The sequence below is a fragment of the Catharus ustulatus genome, chromosome Z, assembly GCF_009819885.2.
Source record: "Catharus ustulatus isolate bCatUst1 chromosome Z, bCatUst1.pri.v2, whole genome shotgun sequence".
NCBI lineage: Eukaryota > Metazoa > Chordata > Aves > Passeriformes > Turdidae > Catharus > Catharus ustulatus.
The window spans coordinates 65,385,750-65,412,646 of NC_046262.2; the positions used below are offsets into that span (position 1 = coordinate 65,385,750).

General features: G+C 45.2%; 1 protein-coding gene across 1 annotated transcript; it reads left to right on the plus strand.

Annotated features, from left to right (window-relative positions):
- The first annotated feature begins 258 nt into the window (after positions 1-258).
- Positions 259-25,075, plus strand: SLC49A3 (solute carrier family 49 member 3). The gene is made up of 10 exons (XM_033084944.1): positions 259-426; positions 10,199-10,357; positions 11,205-11,424; positions 17,153-17,229; positions 17,347-17,484; positions 18,049-18,165; positions 19,723-19,875; positions 21,692-21,849; positions 22,824-22,936; positions 24,327-25,075. Exons 1-10 carry the CDS (start codon positions 298-300, stop codon positions 24,479-24,481), a joined length of 1,419 nt encoding a protein of 472 aa, XP_032940835.1. The 5' UTR covers positions 259-297; the 3' UTR covers positions 24,482-25,075.
- The last annotated feature ends 1,822 nt before the right edge of the window (positions 25,076-26,897 follow it).

Here is a 26,897-nt window from a genome sequence, read left to right on the forward strand (position 1 = left end):
GGGAGCGCGGAGCCCTCAGAAGCATTAGCGATGGGCGGCGACGCTGAAGTTTCTTTAACGAGCAGGAGAGGCGGCCCCCTTTCCGCACCCCTCAGCAGCCCCGGTGCGGAGGCGCCGGGCTCTCCCGGCGGAGGAGCGCGGCGGGACAGAGGCGGCTCCGTGGAAGAGGGCGGGCGCTCGCCCCGGCGCGGCTCCGCAGCACAGCCCAGCCGGGCCGGGGCCGCCCCGGGGAGGCCGGGAAGGGCGGTGGGGCGGGGCCGGACGGGGCAGAGCCGAGTCGAGCCGCGCCGAGCTGCGATGGAGGGTGGCGAGGCGGCCAGCCTGCTGGGGGAGCGCAGCCTGGGGCCGCCGGGCCGGTTCAAGACGTACCGGCGGCGGTGGTTCCTGCTGGCCGTCGTGTGCCTGCTGAACTGCTCCAACGCCATGGTGAGTGCGGCCGGCTCTCCCGCCGCGGACAGCCGCTCCCGCAGCCGACCTGGCTCCGGGACCTCCTCTGGGGTGTGGGGAAGGGGCCGCCGGCAGCCCCGGGTGCCCGAGCAGCGGGCGGAGGCGCAGGCAGGCAGAGCACACTGCCCTCCTCGCCGTGCCGCAGGTCTGCAGAGCAGCTCTGCGCGCTGTTGCTGCTGCTGCTGTGGAGGGAAGACGGAGTGGTGTGGCTCGCCAGAGCCAAAACCACCTCCTGTTTCTTCCTAGAAGCAGCCAGGCAATCCTTAGGGCTCTGCCCCAGTGCCCTGTCTCAGATCCACCCCCTCATCCTTGGAGCACCGGGGCTCGGTTCTCCGCGCACAGTTCAGAGAAGCGTCGGCCTGGCCGTGCCTTATGGACGGAATAAGCGGCTTTTACTTTGGAACTTTGTCGTTCAGGTTTTGACCTCGGCCTTCACGCTTTCCTTTCTGTCCGGGGGGATCCGGGACAGCGAGAGCTGGTGACGGGGGAAGGGCAGGATGGGGCGGGAAGGTGTGTGTGATCTCCAAGAGCACAGCAGGAAGTACCCGCAGCGTCAAGTCAGACTGGGATGAAGCAAAATGTATCCTGGAGCACAGCAAAAGTTGCTGCCGAGCCCCTCTTCGTAAGCCGTGGGGAGACAGAGAACGTATTCATTGTCTATCAGGTCACATGTTTCTAGCCTAAGAATAGCAGAACAGTGTTGAAACGCCATGGGAGAGGAACAGGAGTTAACTCTGCCGCATTGCTGGCCTGTGACAGCAGATTTATCTGGTCAGGAAAAGAAGCAACCTTCCTTTCAGGGTCTGTTGTATATACAGAACACTACAGGAGTAATTCTGCATTAAAGAGATGGTTGTATGAACTTCTTTTTGCCTACTCTTACTTCCTTGTTCTGAGAGACTTGAAAAAAAACTGGATGCCGGATCATACCCCACCTGTTGAACAGATTTAAGTTAAGTTCAGTAGTTACAGAGATTAAACCCATAAAGTTTCCTCTTATCAATGCCTTAATGTATTAAAAAGAAGCCCAGATCTTTACTCATCAAGTCATTGAGTACATTGTTGATAATTATCAGACTGATGTAGAAATTATTCATGTTCTTGAGGATTACCATGCTGTGAATGTGGGGTGTCTGGCAGATGAGATCAGGCACTGCAACCTGCAACCATTTAATGCTTTGAAGGAAGATTAGATATTCCGTGATGCAAGAGAGCTGGAGTAGAGAAATGGAAAACACAGTGAAAAGTTAGCTGTATATGAAAAAAAAAAATGCACCTTCTCAATGGAAGCTCAGTATATCTTTTAAGAGTGTAAAAAAGTGTACTGCAGAAAAGCCTCACTGCTTGCTTGCAATTAAATTAGTACAGTGTAAGAACACTATGTGGCAAGAAATAAAACCCAAACTGCTAGAAGTGAAGAATGAGAGCATGGGTGAGGAAACTGTGTCAAGCCTTTCCAGGATGTCTTGTCAGATTTGACTCTGCTGAAACCTTAAAAGTGAAACTGGAGGGTTTCTTAAACAGATCTTTTCAGTACATCTGCAAGTATTACTGTGTTCTCAGGGTGTTGCTGAAAACTTTGTAGCCCTGTTCTGTCCTCTTTGTATTCTGACACTTTCCTGACTACCACAGTTTTATCCATGATATGAAATTAGTCCAGAGCTTTATGAGTTCAAGACTGGGTGCCTAATAAATATCCTAGAATGAAATTACTGTTTCTAAGCCATTGCAAAGATCTGGAATGACAACTATGCTGGCATATAAAGTTGTAAGCGAATGTTTCCTGATGCTAAAGTTTCTCCTAAAAGTTCTTGATAAAAATCACATTAAAGTGGGCGGAGTGGTTGAAAGTCTATGAAATCAAAGAGGTTGATTGCCATTTAAAATCCAGATGAAAATTAATTTTACCAGTTCTGTGGTGTGAAGAATTGGCCCTGCAAATTAAGATGTGCAATTCCAGTGCAGATGTTGCATGCAACGCTTTGCTCTATGTACACCTGTGTCAGACTATCTGCAAGTGAATATAGGACACATGACACTTGAATTGTCTGACTTGCACCTCATTTGCTGGACCAAGCTTCCAGAATGTTGTCTTGTATTCCTCACTCTTGTCCATATATATTCAGTTTTCTGTTAGTGATCTTTGGTGGCACTAACAGTGGTGATCAGGAGACAGTATTGAGTGGGGGAGACTTTCAGTGTCAAGAGGACAAGGTAGAAGCAACTTAACTGCAGGACAGCACATTTGGTCATGCAGCAGGGGCAGGCTGAGAAAGAAGTATTTCTCAGTCTGGTTTAGAGTTTTATTGAGCAAAGCCAGACCAGCCCATGTGGTGATTAAAGGGGCACTCTATCCCTATCTCCTTCTCCTCCACTTCAGCATGTGAAATCCTTTCATTAACTGCAGCTCAGTAGAGTTAACATGATATAGAGGCTTTTACACCACCAATAAATAGCCCCTTACTTGAGCTTCTATTACTGACCTGAGTTTAAAAGCCTCTGTCTCTCCCTGCTGTAAGAAGTGGGTACTACCTCAGCAGGAATTTGTTCTCATTTCCTAAACAGGGTTATTCTGGGAATTCCTAGCTGACAATATAGTGTAAGAAACTCCTGCCTTATCCTAAGAAGGCTGTAAGCAGACATCAGCATAATATACTTGCTGTACTTGTTGCCTGAAGTCGTGGGCAGAGAGAATGTTCTGACCACAACTAAGCTTAGATGATTTTTCCCCAGCTGTCTCTTACAGCACTGCTGATGGGGGGTGGGGGGCGGGGTTGACATAACTCTGCCTGTGGTTTCTCCCCAGATTTGTTTTGCCAAACTTACGCTGTGGTTTTGAAGGCTTAATGTGTAAGAATATTCATGGTGTGCTTGCAGCTGCTGTAGCACATAGCTCCTTTTTTTATTCCTCTTCCTGTGAAGTTGAACAGGTGGAAACGTTGTGTTTCACAGGATGAACTTTCTCTTGCTTTAGTACTGGGGACACAGAAAAAGACCGAAGAATGAAACTGAAGTGTTTTACTGCCCGATTCTATGTTCACCAGTGTGACCAAGCTGGGGAGGAGCAGGGGAGCAGAGGGTTGGAGCTAGCTCACACCTGGCTAAGTGGCTCCTGACTCACCAACTCGAGGACTTAAACTACCACTCAGTGTACTTGGGAGAGAAAGGAGAGCTGTACAAGTGGAGCCTGGCACGCTCCAGGACAGGGTGCACACGCTCCTCACCCACACCTGTCTGCTCCAGCAGTGCCCCAGTAGATACGCATGTGCACACAGCAGCTGCTCTTTATTCCTGCTCTTTATTCAGAAGTATCTTTTGAGAGCTGTAGAGACACCTTGGCAGGGATCTAACGTTTTCTGAAAATCACACCACTGTCCTAATGTCCTAGACTACTGTGTCAGCATGGGTGCCTTCAGCTGAGCACAGGGGCTGTCAGCATCCATGTCACAGAAAGACCTCTTACATCAACTTTAAGCAGTGTTCAGATGCATGAAAGAAAACATGCTGGAGTTAGAAATGCAGGGGCATTTCTACAGTCTAGTCAGTTATACAGTATGCCAGCAAATGAAAACCACTCCATATATGTATATTTGCTAGCTGATACCACTACTGACATGGCAAAGTGGCCTCATTCCCACCCTACCTGGTTGCATATGTTTGCCTTTCTACAAATCTTTTGCTTTTCCACTTTTAGAGTCTTGATTTGGTTATGAGGAAGGTAAGCACCAATTACCAGCTTGTCTTTTGTGAGGAACATATTTGGAACTGCTTCTGGCTGTGCCTGGTTATATGTGTGATGCATCAATATGTCATTGCTGCACTCTGAGCACCAAAAGTCTCGCATCTGTCATATATGCTGTCTTCTACAGCTCACACCTGTTGCTTACCAAAGTGGTAGAGCATATATGGAGTCCTTCCTTCAGCCACCACCTTGTTACCATTGCAGACATAGAGCTGGTATCTCACAGCCTACCAATAACCTCCTGCAGAAGTGGGAGAAAGGGCAAACACTGGGCTCCCTTGGAATGAGTAGAGGGAAACAGGATCCTGCAGGTGGAATAGGTCCTGGAGAGTCTGTGTAGGAGTGGAAACAATGCAGGTAATAGGGTGGACAAACTGAACCAGGAGAAGATGGAGTTATAAGAGGAATGAGCACAGGAGGAAAACAAAAGGAGTTAGGCTGATTCTGGGATGAAGAGAGCAGGATACATGTCTGAGAATCAGCAAGGATATCAGAAAGAACACCAGAAAAACTTATAAATGACTTATAAATGGGAGTCAGGATGAGAACAGCTGTAACCTGTTTTGATTACAGGAATGCCCATGCAGGCCTGCAGTTGTCAGGATCATGATCATAGAATCATAGAATGGTGGGGGTTAGAAGGGACATTAAAGATCACCTAGTTCCACCCCTCTACCATGAGCAGAGACACCTTCCAGTAGACCAAGCTGTTCATCCAGTCTGACCTTGAACACCCCCAGACACAGAATCTGTAACCTCTGTGTGCAACCTGTTCAGTGCCTCACCAACCTTACAGTAGATTTCCTAATACCTAATCTAAATCTACCCTCCCTTATTTTAAGGCCATTCCCTGTAGTTCTACCACCATACTACTATACTTTTCACTTTCTTTCCTTCTTTCCAGCCACCTTTAATGGAGATTAAGTCTTGGTTAATGGAGAAGGGACCAAGCAGTCTCTGGGAGGTCCAGAAGAATTAATAAGTCAGCTAGAAGAAGATTAAAGCAGAGGGCAAGAGAGGTAGGAGTGGAGCCAGTACCATTCCCAACATCAGTATTAGTCAGATAGTGTGAGTGTCAGTGCCCTGGCCCTGGTGCAAGCTTTGTTGTTAAAGAAGGTGTGGAAGGGGACCCCCTGTAACTGAGGATATGATTCTGGATGGAAAACATTTCTCTTTTTTTCCTAGTGTTGGGCATGGCTCCCCAGTCAGCCAGCTTTGTGCAGTGGGAGTTACAGCTGTACTCCAGTGCAAGCTGGAACAGGCTTGTGGATCATCAGGGGCCGTTCTGTCCTCTTCCTCAGCTGCTGAGCGCAAGTTTTTATAGTGAAGAGTGTGTGCTGAGGTATGTCTTCCAGATCAGACTAGCATGCACTGATGCTTTTGCTATCTTTAAACCTAGAAACTACAGTGAGATTAACATGTTTCTAAAGCTTGAGCTCAGAAGAGGAGTGTAGGAACTAAAATTCCTGCCTTCGGAGAAGAAAGTGTCTATTATTACGCTGGCTGTTCCAACATCCCGCTAGATGCATATCTGAAAGGAGGTAGAAGTCCATACCAAATGCTGAAGGAGCAAATACCGTGATCTAAAAGATCAGTGAAATAACCAATGATATTGGATTATACTACAGGAAGAGCTGTAATTTTAAAACAACTAATGCAAAATCCATGAGAATGCTGGGGAAGTGAGTTTTGACAAGTGTCAGGGGATTGAGCTCACAAACTCATTGTGGCTTTTTGGCTTGCAAAGACAAGAGTCCCTGTGATTGAGTGGCTCTGCATGGGCTTCCATGTAAATCTCAATAAACATGCAATGGCCCAGAAAGTGAACTGCTGCTGACTTCCATCATCATCCACTCCAACTTGTGCCAAGTTGAGAATTTTGTCAAAGTTTGCTGAAAGGTTTTCATTAATTGTAGCACTGGCAGGCTTTGAAGAGATATAAGCTGTAGTAGATGAGTGAAAATTGCTTGTTGGCATCACAGCCAGGAATTGACATTGTGGCATCGCATCTATTGAGCTGCCGTCGGAGAAGCACACGTGAGCCCGGATGAAGCAGTGCAGTGTGTAACAAGGGCTCGTCTTGATGCCTTCTCTAGCTCACTCTGAGGTTTTGTGTGGCATCTCAGGACATGGAGCTGTGTGCAGCTTGACCATACCACAAGGGTGTATTTCACAAAGTGAAGCTTGTGCAGGGACTGAAAATTGCAAGGATTAACAACCCTTCAAGGACAGAGGTGTCTCTCTGTTTCTTTTTCCTTTATCTGTCCCAGAAGCAGCAAGCTTCTGGGGTCTGACATCCTATAACCCCACACGCTCTCTCTCTCCTTGCATCTGTGACTGTGATCTACAGTGGTAAGCTTTGATACAGGCCATTCAATTAAAACTTGGACTTGATGATCCTGGTGGAGCCCTTCCTACTCAGAATATTCTATCATTCTGTGATTCTGTGGTTTTGGTGTGCCAAAGATGAATACGAAGGCCTTTGGGGAGTGGTGGAGGGTGGAACTTCTCTCTGTCTCTATTGTGCATCTTTAGAGCTTACAGGACTTTGACCTCACCAAGAGAGAGCTGCATTTTTACCTGTTCTCAGGGCAGCCCCTGTGTAAAACCCCTGTGTACCAGCCTTGGCAATGCAAAGTTTCCAAAAAAAGTGTTGGATAACAGCTCCAGATTCCAGCAGAAGAGCTTATTAAGTACTAGTGGTAGAGTTACCATGACTGGGAAAAACAAAAGCAGAAGCTGGCATACTGACTGTGTTGGCAAAACTCCACAATGCTGCCTCTTTGTTGCAGTAGCATTAGGTGACCTCTTTGACTATAGTTTCATCTTGTGCTCCATTGCCTGGTTCTGAATTTCTTTTTAGAGCAACACATGGTAAACAATGAAACATACTTTTTCTCTCCAGAGCTCTAAATAAACACACTTCCTGTTTTGAGGGACAGGCTCAGTCTTGGACAAGCTGCAGCTTTCCACCCTCCATGCTCTCAGGCAGATATGCTAGGACTGGAGTTCTTGCTCAGAAGAGGAACATGAGGCAGCTCCTATGCTTGGTGTTCTGCAGAAATAGTTTTACTAGATCAAATGGAATTGTGCCAGTGCTTGATCCCAGATCACCTAGATGCATTCAGTCACTGAACTTTAGAAAATGCTGTGCTCTGGCTTGTGGCATCACTTTCCTAATGATGTAATGCATGGTTGAGCATGTTGTGAAGAGGAGCAGGAGGGGTGAAAATGTACCTGAAGCTGGCTTACAAAATGTATCATCTGTTTAATTACACTGTTTAATTTCCTGGTAGAGTGTTTCATCACCACCACTCATACATGGAAGGCGTTGAGGAACCCAGAAGTGCTATTGCTGGAAATACAGTAATTTCACGATTATAAACCGCACCATTCTGACTAAAATTTTGGTCTGAACCCAAAGTGCGGCTTGTAATCAGGTGCAGCTTATATACGGACAAAGAACAAAAAGTTGCTGTTTTAGTTTGGAGGACAGGTGATTGCTGAGAAAGGCAGGAACTTCTTTTTGAAATGGAGAATGTAAGCCCCCTCCCTCCAAACTATTATAATTTTGAAATCAAGGGGCTTTCAGGCAAAAATATGGGAATTAGGAATAACAGTTCTTTTCTAGGGAAATTAAAATAGAAATACAGTACTACAAAGGAACCAACTCCAAACCCTGACAAAGTCAGAGTGCAACCTGACACCCCGTCAGGCAGGGTGTTGGTAGCAGTCCCATTAAATGGTGGCTGCACCCTCCTGCAGTGACAGATGTAATTCAGTTGAAGCAGTGCTCCTGTAGAAAGTGCAGTTTCCCTCCGGAGGTCCAGTGGTGATGTGGAGAAATCCGGTTTTCCTCTGGAGTCCAGTGGAGAAAGAGGCTCCCTTAGTGTCCCAAAACCTCTGTTTTATCTTGGTAAGAAATGTTGGGCTCTTCCCCCTGGCTGGAGCAACTTCCAATGGGATGCAGTAATTTTATCAGTCCCACAGTGGGACTCAATGGGCCATTATAAGAAAATGACTCCCTGGAGGAAGGATGGGTTGTGAAAAGATAAAGAACAATGCCCCACCTGGTTTCAATGGATGGCCCATTAGCAGAATATCTGCCGTTGAGATAAGGATCACTGCCCTCACCCTCAAAAGATGGTGATAGAATAGATACCTTTTATCACACTCTGTATTGTAACGTGCGGCTTATAATCAGGTGCGGCTTATATATGGACAAAGAACGGAAAGTTGCTGGCACCCGGAAGTGCGGCTTATACTCAGTGTGGCTTATGATCGTGAAATTACTGTACACAGCTGGGATTTGTTTAGCATACTGTAAGTAAACTAATGCTCATGCCTTAGTAATGCTTGTAACATCTAAACAGTTACATTAGCTTAGCATTAAACATTTAAACTCCCATCCCAGTCTGATGGAAGTCTGGAAAGTGACCTGGATTAGCCTCCTTGTTGTCTAAGAGTACAATTTCCTTGAGCACCTATCGTCTTCATTCATCTGACTGTAGAAGCTGAGTAAACATTAAATCCATTTCCTACCAAACCTCTGAATGATGTCATATAGTTGTGGCTGAGCCCAGCATGTTGATGTGAGCTTTGAACTGAATACAGGAGATACAGCATGGCAGCTCCTTTTGAAAAAGGGCTGATGCTTGGAGTCGTTGCAAGGCTGCTAAAAATATATTCAAAACTCCTCTTTTACTACCATTTACCCATTGCATCCCTGCTAGGTGAAAAACCTAGCTAAAGAATGATTTGCATATAGCTGTTGTCATGCAGTGGCTCTAGGGAGAAGAAAAGTCTATCTCCCCTTCTGCTCCTGTCTAATGTGGTAGTTTTTATGGCCCCTATCATGTAAGAAGAAAAACTCTAGGAACACTAGAAATAACAAGAAGCAGTTTTCAGGAGCACACCTTCCTCTGAGGTTACCCAAGCCTTTTTCAGTTACACAAAAACACCACATCTGATGCTGGCTGCAGTTTCCAGACTGTGAAGAGGAAGCTTGTGCTGACAGATGGGAGTACCTGGAAAGTGACTGTGGCTGCAGTTCTTATAAAAAGCTATAACTGAAGTTTTCGTTCACATTTCTGCAAATTCTATAACCTTGAGTATTCAGTAGCAGCAAGATCATCTTCTAACAGTGAGGTAACCTGTAATCGACGTGGAAGGGTTAGGCCATTTGACAGGTTAGACCAGTCTTTTTTAAAAGCACAAGGATGCATCTTGGCAAAGAATCTACAGAAACATCCTCTAACTTGTAGTACCTCATTTTCTTTCTTGTGGATGTGATCTCAGAACCTGACTTTAGGATCAAGCAGTTCTCATCATTCCCATAAGAAATCAGAAGCAGACAGGAACCATGAAATCAGTGTCTAAAACAAAGTCTAGGGAGTAGTGTTCAGATATGGCACTGGAAGGAAAATGTGGGTAGTGTTGAAGTACTTCTTCTATGTGTACCTCTGTGTTATATGTTCCAATACATTAAATAATATAATTTCCAGGTCATTTTCTAACTGTTGAGTATGTCTAGGAAGGTGGGGAATAATGTATCTCTTGGCTGACACATAATAAAGTTGTTCTTAAAAGGCCACATCCAGGTGTTACTAATGGAGCTATAATACCGAATTTCAGAGGATCTTAGCTACAGAGAGGAGGTGGCAGATTCTATTTTGTTTATGCTAACACAGAATGAGTCCGTCTGGTTTCCATCAGGTAAGTAAGTATATCAGGGCCAACATGTTCAACATGGGACAGACAAAGGTAATCTGACTTCTGCTTTTGCCAGCCTCCAGCATCAGTACTAGGGGATTGGGGATGAGGCAGGGAAATGTGGGCCAAGCAACCACAGACACTGAGGACTTGAACTTTTATTACCAGCCTTAATGTCACAATTTCAAGAAGACACTAAGACAGTGAGCGTCCTCACAACTCAGTTTGAGGGGGATGCTGAATTACTGTTCTTTTGGAGGTGCTCAGGCTTACCCATTTTTGGTCCTTCTTTTGCAGCTGTGGCTGACATTTGCTCCTGTGGCTGATAAGACAGCTGCTTACTTCCACATTTCCCTGGAGACTGTCAACTGGCTGTCAATGGTGTACCTCCTCATCTCGATCCCATTTGGTCTGGTGGCAACATGGGTCCTCGACAGCGTGGGGCTCCGCTGTGCTGTGAGTTGAAGTGTTCTGTTCCCCTGAGGAAGCTTCACCTAGAGGTAGCTCTGGATGCACAAAGCAGTAATGTACATACTTTAAATAGGAGTCTTGCTAAATGCTGCAGAGAATTAGCACATTGAAAGGGATATCCTAGTTCAGTAACATCCCCTCTGTGGCAATGGTGGAGAGAGCAGTGGGAAAGTTGGAATAAAGTTGCATGGTTGCCTTTCCCAGCTTTAGTTTTTATTGTCTTAGCCAACTGACAGGGACAGATGCTGTGAGCTGACTGTGAAGAACTTTCTGTTACTGGGTCAGATTTGCTGTGGAAAATTCTTAGCACCACAATTTTGTTGTATGGGCCAGTTTAAGGAACAGCAGGACAGAGTGCAAGCAAGAGACCCCTGTCAGGTCAGAGCTTGTTATCTCTACACAATCCCAGAATTGTGTTGTGACATGCAGCACTGAAACACTAGCATGCTAATAGAATAGAAGAACATTTGCAGGATACATAAGCTGAATGATTCATTGACATGATCTTTGGATTGTCACAGCAAAATATAGGTGATGGCGCAAACTTGACAGCAAGGTGTAATTAGTGAACTTCAGATTTCTCATCAATGTGGTTCTTACATGGGGCTGAGACAGCCACCTTGCTCCCTATCACCCCAAGACACTCCCTAAGGAGGTGGATCAGGATCACCTTGCAGCAGCACAGAGGGGTGGAGATGGTCTGCAGTCTGTGATTGCTAATACCCAGTGTCTCCTGAAGTGCATTTGAGACCTTGCTCATGCTAACCTATTGTATTAAGCTCTGCCCTTCAGGCTTCAGCATGCAAACCCTATTTGTTTCTGCTCACTGCAGGTGGTCCTGAGTGCATGGCTGAACATGGTTGGTAGCATCACCCGGATGTTCAGCGTTCTGAAGTTCCTGAGCTTGGGCCCCCAGAGTTACTGGTACCTGTTTATTGGACAATGCTTCTCTGCTTTAGCACAGCCTCTTATCATCTTTTCACCTACAAAGCTGGCAGCACTATGGTTCCCAGACCACCAGAGAGCGACAGCAAATATGATTGCATCGATGTGTAAGTGATAGCTGCAAAGTAACACTACTGCCTCACAGAACTTGCTAGCAATTTGTTTGTCTTTCAGAGGCAGCAGGCAGACGAAGTCCTTTGTACTGCAGCCATTTGCCCTTGCAAATACAGCTCCACCCAAGAGTCTTGTAGTCATGTGAAACACATGAAACAGGTGAACAAGAAGTGGGTATAAGCCACATCCAGGTGCAGTGCTCAGTATAAGCCACCCAGACTCCTAAACTTCTTCCTCTCTTCCAGGACCAGGTTGGCATCTTTGCCTAAATATCACGTAGATTGACAACAGCCCTTAGTGTTATTAAGTCTTTAGTCACCTTCATTTTGCAGTTTCTTAGGAAGGTGTCTTAAATTGCATTGCAGTGCCAGTGGTCACAGTTGCTAAATTCTGTAACTGGGTAGAGGTGAGATGAGGCTGCTGTGGCAATTTTGCCCACCTGTTCATCCAGTAGGAAGGCTGAGCACATACTCCTGATTGGTATGTATGCACACACAAATAAAATATCCTTGTCTGTCTGCACAAACGTGTTGGGGATGCTAAATGGCAGGACTATCCATGCAGGAAGCATGCCTTGCCAAGTGCCTGGAAGCTGGGCAACTGGAGGAGAGGCATCAGAGAAGCTTGCTCTAATCACATTCCTGTTTTGGTTCCTTTGGGCATAAAGAGACAGGATACTCCACTTGATAGACCTGTTTCCTCCTTTCATGTGACATTTTACCCAGCAGCCAGAGAAATCTCTTCCTCTTTTCTCCAAGGACTTGAGAGGTGCTCCAGAAACTGGACTGGTTCACTGGCTCCAGCTGTGAAGTCTCATAGTACTTGCATGTGTGTGGCAGCCCCATCTGTCCTTCCCTCAGAACAGGCAGTATGCCTTCTCTCCCCATTGCCTCAAGCTGTAAGGAAAGGTTAGGCATGGGAAAAGAGGAGCATCCCCTTGCAGCTTTTTCAATGCTGCTGCCAGACTAGAGCACAGGTGCTGTTGTTTAGCAAGATTGAATCTGTAATGTCAGAACAAATAAATTATTTTTGCACTGCTTTTCCTAGAATAGGGTGGGTATGATGACTCACCTGGTTTTCCAGTGCTGAGACAGACCTTCACCTTCCCTGCTGGAGAAGGAGCTCTGTTGTCAGTGTGGCACGATACAAGCATTGCCAAGGAGCCATTGGGTACTCAGTGCTTCACTGCCCCGAAAGATTGCAGCCTGCAAACAAAGTGCTCTTTTTAAGTGAGAGAGCAGCCAGAGAAGCTAAAGAGCATTTTCATGCAGCATCCTCAGTCTTTACAGAACCAAATGAATCTAACTATGACAAAGAACAAACCTGAAGAACAAGGAACAGTGGAATCCCAAGACCTGAAGCTGTTCAGTGTCTGGCATGTTGGGATATCAGAGTGCAGGCTGAATGGGATGTGATTGTTGTCTGCTGCAACACCTGCATGTTGCTCTATGGAAGGTTTCCATGATTACTGCCTGATTACATCCATAATATCTGCTGTACAATATCAGGATCTCATTTCAAGAAAATTTAAATACTGTCTGGAAGGAACATCTACTTCAGCCGCAGTCGTTTAATCCAGTGGTTAGTGGTTAGCTCATGGCAAATTTCAACATCTCAATACTCTTTATGCGCCATGTATTCAGTCTTGTCGCACCTGTCTGTCAGGTAGTTACGGACAGAATCAGCTCTTCTCTTCTTTGTCTTGAAAGACTGAATGGCTTCCACCCAGCCACTTTACAGCCAAATTTCCTTTGCTTCTTCCCACTTGTCTCCATTCTTCCTGTTGCTGATGTGAGCTTTTTGTGTCGTCTTGCTCCAATTTATCAGTGCCCACTTCCTGTGTAATTAATGCTGAGCAGCACTCAGCATTCCAGTACTGTCAGTATCAGTGCTGCCTACAGAAACTGGCTCTACAGCCTCCTGCTGTTAATGCCTATGGGTAGACTTCCCTGGGCTTTTGTGACAAATACAAACCTTACACCCAAGATCCTGCTGAGCAGCTGAAATTATTATGACTCAGCTGTCATAATGATTAATGACTCAGCTCCTGAGTGTTTATTCTACTCATCACTTGTAGAGACTTACTCAGAGAGAAGCAGTGCGAGGCCAAGAACTCATTCCCCGTAAGATCACAAGAAATTCTCCTGTATGAGAAGTAGAAGGAAGAGTAGAGAAGTAGAAGTTGTCTGAGTCCAGTGAAGCAACCTCTGCTTCATCCATAGGAGTTTTCATTTACTGAGGTCTGTTGGTTTGTCATTTTCTCTACCCTGAAGAGTTTCAGTGCATCAGCATCGCTGACCACAAAACACACAGCCCCACTTCAGAGTACTGCAAGCTACTCCACCAGGACCCCTGGATCATAATGTATAGTTGACTAACTCAGTGACCTCCTTTCTATTCATAATCTAGGCCAGGAAAAGGCAACTGAAACCATGTAATTACTCAGGTGGTCTCAGTCCTTTCAAGTTTAGCCCAGTGCTCACCTATACCTTTCCAACCTTCATCTACACTTTTTGGAGCTGCTTCAGCATGTTGAGAGATCATGGAAACAGCTGACTAGTTTACAGGCAGTCCCCTACAATACCCAGTTGCATTTCATGCCAACAGAAAAGAAGTAGTCCATCTCCTTGGAAACTGCTGTTTACTTATTTCCATGTACTTAGAAGCAGGTAATATTTCGCCAGCATCATAAGCTAGTACTTTCCCAAGCATAGAGTAGAAATGCTTCACTTGTGTGCTATAGGATTATTAATGATGTTTCAGCATCAGGGGTGGAAACCATCTCTTGGGATCATCTTGTTCAACCCGCTGCTTAACCAGGGTTGTCTAGACCAGGTTGCCCAGGTTTATGTTGAGTCAGGTTTTGATTATCCCCAGGGATGGAGGTGTGCCACCTTATCTGAGCATCTTGTTTCAGTCCCAGGCAGCTGTGACAGTAAAGAAGTTTATATTTAGCTAGAGTTTCCTATATTACACTTAGTGCATCACGGAGTGAAGTCTGGTTCCATCTTTATGATTGCTGATCAATGTTGTTTTCTCCAGGGTAGCCAGTGCCAGCTGTCCCAAAGCCTCCTTAGGTATGAGATGTTCTAGACCTTTAATCATGTCTTTGGCCCTTGACGGACTTGCTCCACTATCTTGGTATCTTCTATTGAGGAGCCCAGCATTTGACTTGGCACTCTGTAGGTTTCTCTCCAGGGCTTAGTAGAGGAGGAGGATCATGATCTTCCACCTGCTTCTCCTGATATAGCCCAGCATGCTGTTGGACACCTTTATGCAATCATGCACTGCTGGCTTATGGTCAACTTGCAATCCACCAGGACCCCACATGCTTCCCTGCAAAACTGCTTTCCAGCAGCTTCTCCAGGCTGATCAGTCTCTTAGTGTCTCCTCACAAGACAGAAGCTCCAGTCCTCTGATGATCTTTTTTATTTTCTGGACCAGTAAATTCATGTTTCACTCACTGGGAACCTGAGTACTGCTCACAATTCTTCATATGTGGGTTTGCTAGTGCTGAGTGGAGGGTAAACACCAGCTCCCACTGACAACACTGCCTGATGCTGAGCCCAGGATTGCCGTGGCTTGCCTTCTTTCTTTATCAGAAGGCTGTGTTGCTGGCTCATGGTCACGTTGGTGTCCACAAGGACCCCCTACCCACTCCTCCTCTGGTCCTTCTCTGCGGAGCTGCTTTCTAGTTGGTGAGTCTCAAAGGGGTGCTGGTGGATGAGTAATAACTCTTCCCCAGGTGCAGCATATTATATTTCCTTTAGTCAAACTTCACAAGGTTCCCCTCTGCCTATTTCTCCAGTGTGTTGCAGTGCATCTGAGTGGCAGCATGACCATCTCTTCTGCAAGTCACTCCTCCCAGTGTCACATCATCTGCAAACTAGCTGTGGGTGGACTCTGTCCTATCATCCAAGTAACCTGTATTGCCCCAGTATCAACCTCTGGGGTGCATCAGTGATTACAGGCCTCCAGCTGTTCTACATGTCAGTGATGACAGTCATCTGGGCCCAGCCATTCAGCTGGATTTCAGTTCATCTCACTGTTCACTTGTCTAGACAGTGCTTCATCAGCTTATCTTCAGGATTATGGAGACAGTGTCAACTGCTCTTTCCTCATCCATCCAGCAGTCATTTTAGAGTATAAAAGCCACCAGGTTAGTTAAGCATTTTTCCTTTTCATCTTGTCATCCTTCATAAGCCTGGAAATGGTGGCAAGGATTGATTGTTCCATGACCTTCCCAGGGAAAAAAAGTAAGACTGAAAAGCCTAAAGTTCCGTGGATTCTCCTTGTTCTTCTTGAAGATGGGAATGATTTTTGCTCCCTTTCAGTCCTGAGGAGCCTCTTGGAATTGCTGTGGTCTCTTAAAGGTAACCAAAAATGGCCTTGCAATGGAAACAATCTGTTGCTTCAGTGCTGATGCATCCTATCAGTCCCATGGATTTGTGTGTGTCTGGCTTATTTAATGTTCTCCAGCCTAGTCTTTCTCCATTGAGGATAAATCTTCATTGCTTCAAACTTTATCTCTGGTCTCAGAGCTGAAGGTCAGTCTTACCATTCACAGAAGAGGTGAAGAAGGCATTGAATACTTTGATGTTTTCTGTGTCCTTTATCACTGAGTCTCCTGCCCCACCCAGCAACAGGCCCAAGGGTACCTTTTTCATTGCCCTTCACCAGACTCATCAGGCTGGTTTTGCCTTTCTTAACCCCATCCCTGCACATCAATAGAAAAGCAGCTTTACTTGTATGACTATTAAAAAATTAAAAACATTAAAAATTGTCACCTGCTATTTTGGGTGTTCTCAAGTTGAGTCCCAGGAGTGCTGCTTCACACACTGCTCAGCTCCAGCCCCATAATAATGCAGCTGCCTCCTGTACAAATTCTGCAAGATCTCTGCTGGCATGTAATTTTTGTAGCTGGTAGGAGAGATCAACTTGTATACCTGCCTGGCCTTTGCAAAGGAAGTATAAAGGCTTGAAAGGCCTCAGGAGTGACCTAGTGTCACTTTAGAGTGCTGTTCATGGCCTTTTGCAGACAAAAATAATGGCATCCTGGTAACCCTCATAAAGAGCCAGCAGCTTGAGGGAGGTTGCCTGTCCACATCTGAAGAGCTATGTCTGGTTGTAGATTCCTATATTTAAGAAGGACACGGACACATGAGTGTAAGTGCAGTTAAGAAGCCACTAAGACAATTAAGGGAAAGGAGCATGTGTCATGGCAGCAGAGGCTAAGAACACTGTGGCTGTTCCCCCTTGAGCAGGAGAATTCTCTACACAATGTATTACATGCGTAATGGCATAGAGGAATACGGAAGGAAGAACATCTCTGTAACTCCTGCTATGTAACACCAGGACAGATGACATGGATTCGCCCATTTAAATTTTGTCCCTTCAGCTTGACCTTTACTGAATCAGCCTTGTGAGAGTGAAGGTATCATAGTCCATAGTTGAAAAACAGTTTACAGGAGTTAGGAATTGAAGAGAGATGATTTAATAGAATGGATTTCATGGGGGTGAGACAACAGATGTGGCAGCAGTAAGATCACACAGTCAGCTTCTCCTCATGCTCCTCTCCCGGTTCTCCCTATATATGCCTTGTTTAGTCCTTGTTCATTGCAGTGCTGCACACTGCAGCTGTGGCACTGGCAGGCAGTAGGGGTGGATACACAATTCTGACTGCTTACCTGAAAAAAATGTTTCTCTTCTATTTCCTTCCAGCCAATCCCTTGGGCATTCTTATAGCAAACTTGTTGTCACCAGCACTAGTTCCTGAAGGAAAGCACATTCCATTGATGGTAAGTGAAAACTGCTTTAATCAGCCAGCTGGGCTGATTTGGGTCCCACTGATTTATTTGTTTGGAGGTAGTGGAGCTGAAAAGACTGGTAACTTGTCTTGTCCTTCTGTTGTGTAGCTGGGTGTTTATGCTGTCCCAGCAGTAACAGCCTGTGCTCTAGCAACTCTGGGGATTCATGAGAAGGTCCCACCAACGCCTCCGTCAGCCAGTGCCACTAACTCCAACTCACAGCCATTCTTCACAGGGCTCAAAATGGTGAGTGTTAACAGCATAGAGACATGCTGGAGTGAGGGATGCAGCCCTGCACAACAGGGATTTGCTGAACAATCTGCTTACAAAGCAGACTCTGAATGTCACTCCCCCAAACCTGCCATGGAAAGCCCCTTGAAGGAGATCAGGATCCCTTCCTTCCTCAGGGAATGGAAGCTGCTCACAGCAAAGCTGCAAGAGATGCTATCTGACCATTCAGCTGTGGGCTGGCAGCCATTCATATAGCTCAGACAGGCAGACTTGGGCTTATCCAAGAGGAGTACACAACCTTAGTCTTCTGAACAGATGCAGTAACAGGTAGGATAGCACATGGCAAAGCAAAGGAAGAATTTGAGCACTGAAAAGTTCCTTCCTCCCTCCCTCCGCAGTCCCCATTATAACTTGTCCTCTGGCTACACTGACAGGACAAAGCCATGCTTTTGTCAATGATCATGGGGTTACCTTGTCAGCATTTTCAGCTGAGGAGTCACAGCTGCTGACCCTAAAGTCTGCTGTCACAGCCAGGCCTTTTTCCTCCTCCACTTATTTACATTAACTTCTTTTTTTTAGCTGCTGAGAAACAAGCCATACATCATCCTGGCAGTGTGTTTTGGAGGAGGAATTGGGATGTTCACCTGCTTTTCAGCTCTGCTAGAACAGATCCTTTGTGAAAAGGGATATTCAAATGTGAGTCTTCTTCCTTTTCTTCCCATTGTCCACATTGTCTATGATACAATCAAATTGATTTTCCCTTATAAAGGACTGAGAGCAAAATGAAGACAATTGAATATGCTGCACTCATATCTCATTTGCTTATGTTATCTAATGTGGATTAAGCAGTAGATTAATCCAGAACACAATCAAACTCAGTATAATAGATGACCTGCATTTTCATCATTTTCATTATTGCTTGTGGCCAGCTCCCATTTGCAAATGAAAAAAATTTTAGGGAAAAAGAATGCTGTGATTTTTCTAAGCCACTCCAGAGCACTGCTATCTGTGCGGCCTTCTGTCAGCTACTCCAGAGTAGAATGGGGCCCAGGCAGGCCCTAGAGGGAAGCTGAAGACCAGCTGATGCAAGCACCTTTTCCTCTTTGCAGAGATTTCATGAAGAGAGGCAGCAGAAGAGGTCAGTGGTACTGTGACAGCTGTTTCTTCAACCTCCTCATGACACCAGCAGGTGCTGCTTTTACTGTTCAGCACATTATGTGCACAGCTGGTTCCTGCTGCTCTCTCCCTCCTGCTTATTAGGAGGTCCCCCGAGTTCAGGTGTTTCCTCTCAGCAGGCTGCACTTCAGTCCTGGTGTTTGTATTGCCATGGGATCCTCTTAAAACACCTCTCCAGCTGTTATGTATGCACATTTACATGTGTGGTCTCTGTCCACCCCCTCTTCAGCTCCCAGATCTGGTATCTGGCTCAGGGCTCCATAGCCAGGTCACATTTTGCACACTCCATTGGCTTTTAACTGGAAACCTCTTAAACTTTGCAGCCTTGCTTTCTGTGCATCATGATTTTGTCTCTGTGTGACTGGCTTGTCCTGGCCCTTTAGCCCAGAGAAGCTATTCCATATAACCTTTCCTTCCAGTGCCCCTGAAGGTCCTGAAAATGTTTTTCCAAATTTTTTAAAAGCTTCTCTGCTTTCAGGATTGCTGTCTGCGTTTGAATTCTTATGGAGCTGAAGAAGTGCTACAAGCAAAGGGCAATCACTGCAGGCAACAGAGCATGTACCCTATCCTAGCCATTGCTCACTGCCTCTCTAATTAGACTTTGACACAGCTGGTGTCTCCTCTAACCTGCTTTGGGTATGCCAGTGCAGGTCCCTGGTAAGAAAAGGGCCAGGAGGATAATTACAGACATCAGCAGGTCCCAAAGCAGTTCGGCCTGTTGCCATGATTGTGGACAAAGCACCTGATTGCCCCTGGAAGAGCCCAGTGGCTCCAGGCTGGAATATTTAATGCCAGGGAACTGCTGTTGCTCTGCATCCAGCCTCCCTTGACAGGTTTACAGAGAGTTTTCATCCTTCTCAAGTGCTGTCACCCTGCTGTCCCCACACACTTGTAGAAGCACCTGGACTCTGTCATTTGCTACTCAGAGCCCTATGAAGGCCTCAGCTACTGCAGTGGGCAAGGAAGCTTTTCCTACCTCAGTAAGTGAACCACTGGTAGCTGGCAGATGGGTCAGTGACGTTAAAATCTCTTTCCTAACTGCTCTAGTTTCTCATTACTTGTTCTTTTGCCCTCCAGGATTTTGCTGGCCTGAATGGTGCACTGTTCACAGTCTGTGGTTTGTTGGGTGCTTTCCTGCTAGGCATGTATGTTGACCGGACAAGGAAGTTCATAGAGTCCACCAAGATTAGTTTCTGTCTGAGTGCACTTGCCAGCATCATGTTCGCGGTGGTGAGTTCTCCCTTGCATTGTGCCATTCCCATGGGCTTATTTCTGTTGCCATCTGATAAATCATCAATTTAAACCAAGGTTGTTTGATGTCATAGTATTTATTAAGCCCTGTGTTATGCTTTGAGATTATCTCTTTGGGCTAGCAATGTTTTAAAGAAAAGCCCTTTACTGAGGATTTGAGAGTCACTGTCGACCCTGAGACAGACTGATTTAGGATATAGATAAATAGGCATAATTTGATTTCCCTATACTGGATCACCATGTTTGCTTACTGATTCCTAAGACCATTCTTAAAAAAAAAACCCCAAAAAACCAACCAAACAAAACAAACCCCAACAACAACAAAAAAGGGAATTGCTGAGTATTTATATCACAAAAATGAACAAGAATGTCATGTTTTTCCAACACCTGCCTTTAACAGTGGTGGGTGTCAGGGTTGTAACATTAGTGGAAAGAACCTAGTTATATTCTAGTTCTGAAGTACTTCCTTGAGGGAGACAAGAGAGGCAGGAGAACACTTGAATTCAGCCAGGAGAGGAATGCACAGTCTGGAGACTTTACACCCACGGGGCCAGGGTACAAATACTGCACTCAAGCACAGCCATTGCCAATGAGAACCATCACACAGCAGGAATCTGAGGAATGTGATCACGATGCACAGCACCACAGAGGACCCAGAATGGTGCGGGTTTCTGCTTTCTCAGCAGTCTTATGCTGTGCATTTCTCTTCTGTAACAAAAAATCCAGACTTTCTCTAGAGGGTGATCACACCTTCACTGGGGCCAAGACCTCAGAGATGGTAGCTCCATTTGGAAGAGACAAATAAATGCAATGCTTTTGTCAATGTAGGACAAGGTGCCTAAAGCACACCTTGCATTTTCCCCTTTGATATTCTGGCATTTATTTTGAGGATGATCTGAATACAAGTCAGCTTGCCTGGACTCAGGTAAAGCAGTGAGTAGGCCAGAGGCTATGTCAGGAGCAACAAGCAAACCTATTCCTCCTTCCCTCCTCACCTTCAGTGAGTTCACAGATGCACTGTTAGTTCAAAGTAGTAGAACAAAAATCACTCATTCAAATCCGTTTGATCCCTTAACGCTTTGAACTCAGATTCCAGACACAAAGTTTCCTTGACTTTAGCTGGGCCGGATTTTCTGCCATGTCAGGACACTTTGTGTTCTTCTGTGGGAATTCATTACATGGTCAAGGAAGGAACTAAGAGCAGCATAGGACTCCATCTTTAGTAACATTGGCTAGACAAGGTCATGCTCTTTCCTCTAGAGTTAGGGACAAGGCTATTCTAGGCACTAAACTAATCTCCAGGTTTTATAAATATTTAGTTTGCTTTTTTGCTTGGGTCTTACGATGTTAAAATCCCAGTGTTACAAATGTGTGTCTGACTGATTTTCCTTATCACTGAGCTGCAGCAATCCAGAATTCTTACAAGTAATCTAATGAAAACATAATTTCCAAAATGTTACTTTGCTTTGGGACGAAGGTGTCTATTTCACTTAGCCCTAGAGAGATGTTGAACATACTCCCGATAAGTTACTGACCAGTCAAGATACTGTATAGAACAACATCAGTACTTTTCAGGGAATTCTGCTGATTGTCTCCTTACTTCAATTCAACAAATAGCTCTCCATTTTGTAGCCTTTTGTTGACTCTAGAGGGTTGAAAGTAAAATTGATTTCAGGAAAAGGTAGGGACTATACTGCTGAGTCAGCCCCTGAGACTTCCTACAGGTTAAAGATTCAGAGACTCTGCACAACAGTGCTGACATTGAGACTTTGGTATTGGTTTTTTTGCCTTGCAGACTTCTCGGTTCAGACATCAGGCCATCATGTTGGCCATCACAAGTTCACTCTTCGGTTTCTTTGGTTTTGCCATCTACCCCATTGCCATGGAGTTGGCTGTGGAGTGCTCCTACCCCGTAGGAGAGGGCACATCTACAGGCCTGATTTTTGTTGCAAGGTAAGAAGGCATATTAAATCCAATTGACAGATGAGCTTGCATGGACATCAGTGCTTGCCAACCTGCTGAATGTTTTTCTGGTGTCTGCACATGCCCCTGGCAAGGGGAGCCAACTGGCTGAACTATAGAGTTGAAGAGCTAAGTGTTTTAAAAGAGGGAGGACCGTGTGGAAGAGGTGCAAGAAAAGCAAGAAGGAAGATGAAAGTCTCCCTTGGTTGGCACAAGTCGTGATTTAACCATGCCCAGCACCACCTGATTTTGAAGCAGATGGGGCTGCATGCCTGAGAGAGGTACATAACAGTACAAGGATGAGTCAGTTCCCTATGCTCTGTTGAGGGAGATGGGGCTTGTCAGTGCCTGAGGGACAGTGACTGTCCTTCCAGTTACCAGTTTACCTTACCGGCTCTGGAATTCAGCAGGGATGACTTGCTGGAGCTCTAAGCAGTAACACCAGTGATCTGATGCCATCTGTTTGTGTCAGGTAGAGGTGCAGCAGCAAGAAACATCAGTGAGGGGCATCAGGCACTGCCTTTGGAGACTGTTGTCTGTCACTGGTTGTGGGCTTAGTGACTGCTGCTATCCAGCTGTGAATGAGGAGGAGGCTGAAGCCATTGCCTTTTTTGCATCCTCAGTCCTGCAGTGAGAAGTGTTTCCAAGACTCTGCCCAGTGAATATGCCTCAGCTTTTTGATAGGTGTAGTTCAACACCTGCTCACCTTCAGAGGGAGTATATAGTGATCCTGCCACACTGGCCCTGTGTCTGGAGTTGGCCTGGACACTTCGACGAGCCAGAACCAGTTAACCAAATACCTGGGCCAGAGGAATCCAGCAGTAGCTTTCTCTGCTGGAACAACCATGCTCCAGAAAGAGGCATCATTCTCTTCCAGCTGGGGAAGGTGATCTTGTCTGCAGCATTGGTACCTCAGGCAAGTAACTACATGCTGTGAAGTAACTTAACATAATTTCTCCCCACAGCCAGATTGAGGGTGCGATTTTAATGATTCTTCTACAAGCTCTCACTGTCCGTGTTTCTGAGGATCCATTCTCCACCTGTGCCCTTGATCAGGATGGAGCCCTGGACTGGACAAGTAAGTAGGTCCTTGGGAAATTATGCTGGACACTCGGTTGCACCTCATGTGCTCCCCACTCTCCTCTGGGTCTCAGTGTGAGGAATCCTGCAGGTCTGATTCCTATTGCAACATATCTTCTTACCCCTTTCCGAACTTGATGGTGCATTCCTTGCTGCTCCTGCTAAACTAATTCTGCAAGATTGACATGGAAAAAACTCTTAAGGTGCCATGAATGCCACTGCTGGCTCTGGGTTAGAATTTTTCTTGCAGTCACTCTTCAGAGACTTGAGTTTCATAGAGCTAGAAAGCAGCTGTTCTGAGGGGAAGACAGTGTCCATGTAGCATAACCAGGACTGGTTTTCGTATGGAAGGCCAAGGTTACAAATGCTTTGACTGAAAGCTACATTCCTTTCTTCTACACACACAGCCTCTGTGTTTATGACATACTTGTACAGCTTTGTTCTGACTTATTCCAAATTTCCCGTCCTTTCCTAGCTGGTCAGAAGAGACAGCAACTGATGATGAGATGAACAGGAATGCATAAGTGTTTTCAGTGCAGGCTGAACCATAGTCTTGATCTCTCAACTGGTTCATGTTTATGTAATACTGACATCTGGGAACACCGTAAGCAAAAGCTGACCATCACCTATTAAATATATCCTGCTTGGCTGAGCAGAAACTCTCCACAATAAGGTCTACTAGCTGTAAGGGATCAAGGCTTCATAATAGCTGTCCCCGAAAAGCAATCTGGGTGCTTCATCTCTGAAAGCCTGCAATTTGCCATTTAATCAGATCAGAGCTGGATCTTGGGATTAGGTACCCATTCCTATTCCTTTTGTGGTCTGATACATACAGGAAAACCTGTGGAGAAAGGGATGAAGATGTTCATTTGGGACACTGGTGAAATTAGAACTACTTCCTGACTTTGTTGCATAGTCTTCTAGATATACTTTTCCTTCAGAAAAGATTCTTTAAACACAAATTTATCATTAATAAAAGTTCATGTTTAGTTCATGAATTTTTCTACATTTTCCTCTCAGATGATATAACAAGAAGTACTACCTGTGAGGACATGTTCCCTTGTGGAGCTCAAGTGATTTGATTGAATCTTTTTTGTAATGTTTTTCATCACCTCCAAAGACACAAATGTTTACACTTACAGAGAAACACAGACTTCTGCAAGTACAATGTGTGCAGTGGTGTGAGACTTCCAGTACCAAATACTCTTCCTATGCCTGTCTGTCTGTTACCAAAGTGGTAATATCCCTCTGTGCTCTGCACCCTGTCCTCAGGGGCATCCCTTGGGAGGAGGTCAGACAGAATGTGCTGTTTTGGGGAATTTTCCTGTATATTTCTGCACCCTTGGGGACTTCTGGATTCACTGCCTAAAAGTGTATCTCTCTCATAGCTCCAGTATTGGTGCTGGCTGGCCTCTGCAGTGGTATGGCTTGCTTCTACGTCATCTTCTTCCACACTGATTACAAGCGGCTCCGTGCTGAGACAATCACTGCTGATTTGACCAAGGCAGAAGATGCAGCAACAGCACACGTTCCTGAATCCTAAACAGGCCAAAAAGGGGATGCCAAGGATCAAGGACTCAAGACTAGTGAGCATGGACCAATCCTGAGCTGGTACACTGGGATATCCGTGTCATGTTGCACAACAAGCAAGGACCAGAGCACATAGCACCTTTGCTGTGCATCTCTCAGTCTTCTATTTTTTTGGGGATCTGGGCTGTTAAGAATGGCTGTCCTGCCAGAAAGGTCAAAGTGGCAATGGAAAATTATGCACTAGAATTTTTTATGCACTATGAACTGGAAAGAAGTTGACTTGATTCAAGCTAAAGTAATGTCACAGTGGAGGGTAGCACTGTATTTCAGCCATTTTTAATTTTTCATGTATGTGGGTCAAGGGTGGAGGTTTCAGAGAGATGGAAGCTGTGCCTACCACAAACCCAGTGGAAAACTTCTATTTAAGGACTGTGGTACAGCATAACCACGCTTCCACTCATGTTGGAGCTAATTGTGCCTTTTAGCTAAAGGGCAGTAGAAGCTAGAGCATCCTTTCATTCCAATGGGGATATGTAAGTACAGTAATTTCAAGATTACAAGCCGCACCTGATTATAAGCCGCACTTTGGGGTGTCGGCAACGTTTCGTTCTTCCTCCATACATAAACTGCACCGGATTATAAACTGCACTTTCATTCACAGTGAGGATCTGTGTGCAACTTTCACAAAGTTGCCAATTAGTAACAGAATCGTGGGATCGCGGGGTTTACTGGCTCGGCTTGGGGCCGGGCGGGCTTCTGGGTTGGCAACTTTTAGAACATTGTTCATATATTAGCCATTCCAGATTACAAGCCGCACTTCCGGGTTCAGACCAAAATTTTAGTCAAAATGGTGCGGCTTATAATCATGAAATTACTGTATGTAATCAGTAAATACAAGTCTGTTACAATGAGTCACTTTGTCTTCTACAAGAAAAGGAAAACCTTGCCTGTATTGCTGCCTATAAAATAAAATAACAGCAAGCAGCAAAAGTTAAATACAGCAGCATTTCTCACCCTTCTGATTCCTTGCTAAATGCTGAGACATGAGGGATTAGCTTGTTTTACTTGGGATTTTGTTTCTTCACCTCTCTTGCAATTTCAGTGGTTTAAGTTTTCCACAAGAAGATGAACTTGCTGGTTTAGTCTTAGACTAATGTGAAGCTCTCCTACAGAGCATCACTCTTTGGGCAATTACATCGTAGTGTCAATAGTTGAAGCTGGCAGAAGAACTGACAAAGGTGACACTTTAGTGCAGGGACTTGTCATAAGTTTCTGCAGTGACAGGGGCTTTGGGGGAGGAGACCAAGTAAGAAATAATGTCAACAAACACCTTCCACTGTACATCTCTGCAACTGACATCTGTTCTTTAGTGTTAAATGAGATGAGAAGTGACACAAAAGATCGCATTTGGAGTTCAGTTACAGTGACAATTACAATGGATATAACTGGATTTTTCATTTCACAGTACTTCCACAGCAGTGTAATGTCTCACTTTGGAGTTCAGGTCTGGGTGTATGTTTTAGTTTGGAGGACAGATGTCTGCTGAGAAAGGCAGGAGCCTCTTTTTGAAATGGAGAATGTAAACTTCCTCCCTCCAAATTATTATAATTTTGAAATCAAGCGGCTCTCAGGCAAATATACGGGAATTAGGAATAACAGTTCTTTACTAGGGAAATTAAAATAGAAATACAATACTACAAAGAAACAAATTCCAAGCCCTGACAAAGCCAGAGTACAACCTGACACCCTGTCAGGCAGGGTGTTGGTAGCAGTCCCATTAAATGGTGGCTGCAGTCCTTTTGTAGTGACAGATGTGATTCAGTTGAAGCAGTGCTCCTGTAGAAGGTGCAGTTTTCTTCCGGATGTCCAGTGGTGATGTGGAGAAATCCAGCTTCCCTCTGGAGTCTAGTGGAGAAATGGCTACTTTAGTGTCTCAAAACCTCTGTTTTATCTTGGTAAGAAATGTTGGGCTCTTTCCCCTGGCTGGAGCAACTTCCAATGGGATGAAGTAATTTTGTTAGTCGCACAGTGGGACTCAATGGGCCATTAGCAGAAAATGACTGGCTGGAGGAAGGATGGGTTGTGAAAAGATAAAGAACAATGCCCTGCCTGGTTTCAATGGATGGCCCATTAGCAGAACATCTCCCACGGAGATGGTGATAGAATAGATACCTTTTATCACACCCGGTATTGTAACCCAAGACAGTGTATTACGTGAGAAATTCTTGCTTTATAACACTTACATGGTAAAAAAAAAATTGATAGTTGGGTTTTGTGATGCTTCATGGTGTATGTATTTCAAGGGAATCTGAGTACTTGCTGATAAAGGGACCTTGATGCAAATTGAACCTGTGACTACCTTTATCCAGTCCAGCTAGAAGATGATCCCAATGCCAAGAACATACTGTCCCTGAGGAACACTGTACAAA